General features: G+C 42.6%; 1 protein-coding gene across 1 annotated transcript in view; it reads left to right on the forward strand.

Moving 5' to 3' along the window:
- The window catches only part of LOC119307350 (protein FAR1-RELATED SEQUENCE 5-like), a 7,356-nt gene extending 1,859 nt beyond the window's left edge, over positions 1-5,497 (forward strand). The window contains exons 2-5 of the mRNA XM_037583427.1: positions 612-2,786; positions 2,873-3,003; positions 3,196-3,283; positions 5,213-5,497. Of these exons, the coding sequence (XP_037439324.1) occupies positions 614-2,786; positions 2,873-3,003; positions 3,196-3,283; positions 5,213-5,229 (2,409 nt within the window). The 5' untranslated portion in view covers positions 612-613 and the 3' untranslated portion in view covers positions 5,230-5,497. The remainder of the gene's footprint in view (positions 1-611; positions 2,787-2,872; positions 3,004-3,195; positions 3,284-5,212) is intronic.
- Positions 5,498-6,385: the final 888 nt, after the last annotated feature.

The following is a 6,385-nucleotide window of genomic DNA, read 5'->3' on the forward strand; positions in this document are numbered from 1 at the left end:
GCTATATGTTTTCCAGTTTAATTCCTGCTAAAAAAATCTTCACAAATTTTATTCCAGGCTGTTTTCTTTTGCTGGTACAGATCAATCCAGTTTCCCCTTTCTGAGGTGCTCCTGTCCATCCGGTTAATTGTGGCTTTGATTATCTTATAGCGGTTTGTTTGCTGAATAACATTAATTCCGTTGCACTGGAGAACCTCAATATAGTGGTTCTATGCAAACCTGGTAGAATGGAATTTGCTGTAAATCTTGGAAATTTAAAGCTTGGAAAATAGTCTACCTGTATGCGTTATGATTATGATAAGCAACATATTTGATGTTCTAGGGCTTAAGGATTGTGTGCATCATGTGGTGACAGCAGCTTGGATAACTGTAGGTAATGGTTAACTCGCACGGCTGTATAGTTCACTTGGGCTCTTGGGTTCAGTTTCCAGAGGGCATGCCTTAATTACCTTTAATAGTCGAAAGTTAGTGTACTCTAGTATGTCAGTACCTCATTCTCATTTATGTTTGACGCATCCTTAAATTTGTTGTATCGCATGGTTGACTTTATCTCTAATTAAATTTTGCTTGGCATGTGACCAATATGTTACCTTTTGTGGTGGATGATGCAGAAATGGAAGGTACTAGCGTCCCTATTGAGATTGATGGAGACGCGATCTGTCTAGAGAATGTTGGAGACGACGAGCATGAAGCTCAAGAGAGCGGACAGGTGCAAATCATCTATGCTACTGAAAATGGCGCTCAAGTAGCTTTTGACAGCCAAGAACAGGGAACGGAGGAACATTCTGTGAGAAGTGAAGAAGACCAGGAAAATAATTCTGTTATACCAAGCCGGGAGGAGTTTACTGAAGAATTGCGCACTAAAGTTGCGTATAGTGAGGAACAAGCTTACAGGCTGTACTGTGAGTATGGGCACCGTATGGGTTTTAGTGTGCGAAAGGGAAAGCAGTACTACTTTACAGGGACCAAAGTTATTCGAACGAAAGACTATTACTGCTCAAAGGAAGGTTTAAAGGATGATGAGCAGCTTACCGAGGCAAACTTTAATAAGCCAGAGACCAGAACTAACTGCAAAGCGATGGTCCGTTTTAGAGTTGATTCCGAAGGTCAGTGGCGAGTTATTCAGATAATTCCTGAGCATAATCACGAGTTGGTTCCGCCTGAAGAAATACACTTACTGAGATCAGTGAGGATCCTTTCGATTCCAAAACCCGGTACACTGAACGCAATGGTGAATGCTGAAATCCAATCGATGCATGACAGTTTGCATGTGCATGATGATGGTGCTGAATGCCATAGTCAGGTTAGCATCCAAAGTTACGCACTGCTTGAACCAGAGGATGCCGAAGCACTTGTAGGATATTTGAAGCGTAGAACAATTGAGCAAGGTATGTTCTATTGGGATGTGCAAGTAGACCAAGAAGGCCAAATGACCAATTTCTTTTGGAGAGACGGTAGAAGCCGTGTTGACTATGACTGTTTTGGAGATGTTGTGGTATTTGACACATCATATCGTACCAATAAGTACAATATGATATGTGCCCCATTTGTTGGTATTAATCACCACATGCAAAATGTTATGTTTGGCTGTGCATTTATGTTAGATGAGTCGTTGACATCCTATGAATGGTTACTGAAATCATTCTTAGAGTCAATGGGTGGTTGTCCGCCTAAAACAATATTTACTGATCAGAATGACACTATCTCAAAGGCAATTGAAGTCATTCTCCCAGAGACACGCCATTGTCTTTGTCAGTGGCATATCGAAAAGAACCTACAGGCCCATTTGGATACACCAAATGCTTCTGGAACATTTCATAGCATGTTCATGAAATGCATGAAAGATTGCGAGTCAGAAGCAGAGTTTGAGGAAACATGGGCAATGATGCTTCAGGAGCATAATTTGCAGGATGACCAGTGGCTCACTGATCTATTTGAGCAGAGGCATAAATGGTGCACAGCTCTTCACAAGGTTGCATTTGATTGTGGTATTAGATCACTGGATAGGAATTTTAGTTCACACAATGTGCTGGGCAGCATTGCTGATGAATCAACTTCACCCACTAATTTTGCTCTTGAGTTTGATAAACTGGTTGGGAGTTGGCGTACAAATGAATCTGTAGACGATATTCAGTGCAAGCAAATTTCCCCAGAGTGTTCAGTTAAGCAGAATAGTATTTTGCAACACGCTGCTGAAGTTTACACACATAAAGTCTACAAGTCTCTTGAAACAGAGTTTCTAGACGGATGCACTGGAACTTCATACCAGGAAATGCAATGCAGTGAAACACTGTATAGATTTGAGTTCATTATGCAAAGTAGTCCAAAAGTTTGGATAGTTTTCCTTGACACCTCTACCATGGAATTGAGCTGTAGTTGCAAAAAATTTGAGATGATGGGCATACTTTGTTCGCATGCACTGAATGCACTTGGTCTCAAGAATCTTGATAAAATTCCTGAAAGTTATGTTTTAAAGCGATGGACAAAATATGTGAGGAAAGGGACTTATGTATTTCCAAGTGACCAGTCTCCAGAACAAGATTGCACAGAGGCTGTGCTTGCATATCGTAACCGGGCTATGTGGTTTGTTTATGATCTGCTGATGAAGAGCAAAGGTCATCAGGATACAAGAAAACTTATTCTTGACGTGCTTGAAAATGGAGAAAAATCATTGGAAAGTGTATGTGAACTGAAAAGGATGCATATACATCCCTCAGGAAAAGACAAAGATGCAAGTAAAGCTGAGAAGAGGAAAAAAAAGTTATCTAAGCAGGATAAAAATTCAAGTAATTCCTCTTTTGCTTCTCATGAATTGTAATTTGTTTAGTCCTTAGTAGCATGTGTCTAACAAAATCACTATGTTGTTTTGCAGGAAATGTTAAACAAGTGGTTTTGCCTCCGCCAGCCGAGTCAGTTTTTGTTGACCAACCAAATCAAAATCAGTATTTTGCAACAGAAGATATTGCAACAAACTCATCTATTGGTAGACCTTTCTTCTACCAGGTAGAAGTCCTACCATTGAGTCTTGTGCTTTATTCTTAATTATTACTGAGTACCTTATTATCTACTCCCTCTGTAACTTAATATAAGACGTTTTTTGACACTATCGTTGTGTCGAAAAACGATTTATATTAAGTTCAGAGGGAGTATTTCGGTATATGATGATAAATTTTGTGCACATTACATCTATTCCAGGAATATCCTGCTACTGGTGTTTCAGCAAGTCAGATTGAGGGGCATGCAAAATATCCATTCCGTGCCTCAGTGTGCACCAGCACCACAGGTATGTTGACAGACTAGCTACTCTAGAATCTAGACCTTTTCTTAATTGAAGGTAACATGTATTAAGAGGTAGATACGATTAGGAAGCTTCATATAACATGCCTATTGATACAAACGAGTAAATCGCATACCGGTACTTGAACTTGCATGCTTAGTTCAGGCAAAGTCCTAAAACTAAAAAACTAGTAGGCCCGCAAAGTCTCAAATGCCTATAAATTGTTCAATCATGTACAAAATCAGGTTTTTTCAGGGTGGCATGGCACTCCCTCATGACAAAATGCTGCCTTGGTATCTCTTCCCAGTCTCTCCCCCTCTTATGCAGTTATGCTGCCTGTTGAGATATATTCATCAAACAAGTTGAGGAAGCCGGAGTCTGAGCGATCTGTCAAAATGGCAGCAGGGGCATTTTGTAGCCTAACTACGGGCAGATTGGCGATGTGGCCATTACTGTCCTGGATTGGGGTGCATAAGTTGTGGGTGCTGGCCATGGTCTGTAGGATTGAAGTGCATGCCATGGGGCAGCAACACACCATACATCAGGAAAATGTAGGCCGCTCATTGTCCATCTGGAAATCTCACTCAGTCCATTTGATAAACATGTTGCCTGATGCTCGTTTCTAGGCTTGAGTAGGTCAAGTAAGCAGCTTGAAAGACAGTAGTTGATGAAGCATTCATATATACAAGCATGTGCTAGATAGCTAGTATGAAATGCCGTCAATTGGTTTCAATGCAATCTGACATCAGGCTTGCCATGAAGTTCGAGGCAATTGCGGTTGGTAGAAGCACCTTTTCCTGACCTTCCATGCTCAGGATGGTGACCTGCTAAGAGTGGTCAGTGCTCCCTCGCATAATATGTTAGCACAGCCCGAGCTCGCTTGTGGCCACGTCAGTCCGTGCTTATCAAGCTTATGAGTGGCCATGACAGCTTGTTCAAAATTCAGCATCCCCAAGTGTCTGTCAAAATACCGGAACAAGGGTGTGAGACGGGAAAGAAATGTCATGTCAATCTGGCGAAACAGCTTTTGGGTCTGGTCGAGCCATTTAATTTGAGGACTTAAAACGAGTTTTGAGTTTAGGGCCCTACTTAGTAAAGTAAGCAAGTTTAAAATCCATGCTGCAATTCACTCAATACAAATTAATTTGGTCAACATGTGGTTATACCTCTCATAAAACAAGCATGTGGTTATACCTTTAACCAAATCACCCCCTAGGGAACCCAGCCGTGCGCATACAAGGGTCATTGGGATATACCTTTAACCAAGCATGTGGTTATGTCTATTAGCCTATTGTTGATGTTGCTGCAAGTTGCCAACATTTTGTTACTAGAGATCCTTGCCTTTGCCAAACATAGCATCTTATTCTTTCCTCACAGCTAATTGGAGGACTGACCTGTGAAAGCAGGCTGTAGGCTTGTAGCTTGTCCTAACAATAACATCAGAATGCAGATACTGCTCAGTGCTTCTTAATGTACTAATGTTGCCATGCTATTCATGAAAAATGATGTAATATTATTAGCTGGTGTATTGGGTCACCAGTACTACCTCCGTAACTAAATATAAGACAAAAACGTGTTATATATAGTTACAGAGGTAGTAGATAATTAGTGTTTTGGTATTTCTGATGGCTAGCTCTGTGTACTAAACCCCAGCCATTAGTATTTAAGTATCATCATGCGGATGAAGAGAAGAAAGTTGGAAATGGATGAAATCGAAGTAGGAGACACACAAAAGTAAAATTTGACGCTTGATATATGATTTCAATTTGTAGAAGAACATAAAACGCAGGAGAGAAATCAAGGAGGCTTCCATAACTCTCTTTTCTAATGCCATGCTGAATTTTTTAAGTCAGATATGGAGAAGCCATGCTGCTTTTATTTATCCATGTTTTCTTCATATGTTGTTAAGCTACTCACATTCATGAACCCTGACAGGAATTTCCGGCATATGACGCAGTCCATCCCCCATCTACATTTGGCGGCGAAAGTAATTTCTGAAGAATGCAGTGGTACCATTGATGTGTGAATATCAAAAGTGCATATTTCATTAATTGATTGTTGTATGGGCATGGTGTGTTGGATGATCCTAAGCTGTATATGTAGGTCTCCTTTCTTTGGCTTCGCTAATTGATGTACCAGATGTAATTTGTTTACTCAACTGTATGGAGTGGAACTGGAAGTATTGTGCAGTGGAGAATTAGGAGCTAAGAGCATCTTAAATAGCAGCCTTATTTTTGGGCACGAGGGGAAAAAACGCCCTCCAACTGCTGCCCAACCGTAATTTTTTTGCAATTTCCTTTTGGGCAGCCCTAAAATACATCACCAAGTGTTGCAAATATATAGCACCTGGGCTGTTGCTGCTAAATTTCGCGACTGCATCCAGACGCCCGCGCCTGGCCATTTCACTCCCACGCCTGGCCGGATCTTTTTTTTTTGAAAGATCCAGCTTGGCTGGCGTTCATTTCATTAGCAGAGAGTGAGAGCGGAAAACAAGTGTTGATCAAGTGATTGGTGGTGCGGAAAGAAAAAAGAGTACAAAACCAGCCTAGAATTTCCTATGCTGGCTCCGGCAAAACGGCAAGAGATTACTCGGGGCAGGCTGCCCCTGCAATCCTCCACTGCTCCATGTCCCGGCGACAGGCGTCGGTGATGCTTCTGGCGAATGGCAATTTCCTCCTGAAGGTGCACGCATTGTGCTCGAGCCAGATGTGCCAAGCAACGGGCGCAAGCTTCGATCTGGTTCCCTTCATGGTGCTTGGGGTGGCCGCGTTGATGATCATCTGAGTGCGCTCGACCGTCCTAGTTCCTGTGCACCAAACCGCGTGTGCCAGGGAGTGGCAGCCGCGCCATGTTGCCACGCTGTTCCATGCCTGAATGGCGATCGGGCACTCTCGAAAAAGGTGAGCAGAGGACTCCAGGTTCCGAAGGCAAAGTTGACAGGAATAGCAGTTCTCCCATCCGCGCCTCTGCAGCCGGTCGTTGCACCACCGCCGGTCGAGGTGGAGCAGCCAGAGGAACATCTTAAGCTTGCCGGGCACCCAGATCCTCCAGATGGTGTTGGAGAAGCTAGTCGCCGGTCTGGCCGCGAACTGTACGGCGTAGGCAGAC

The sequence above is a fragment of the Triticum dicoccoides genome, chromosome 5B, assembly GCF_002162155.2.
Source record: "Triticum dicoccoides isolate Atlit2015 ecotype Zavitan chromosome 5B, WEW_v2.0, whole genome shotgun sequence".
In the NCBI taxonomy this organism is placed as follows: Eukaryota; Viridiplantae; Streptophyta; class Magnoliopsida; order Poales; family Poaceae; genus Triticum; species Triticum dicoccoides.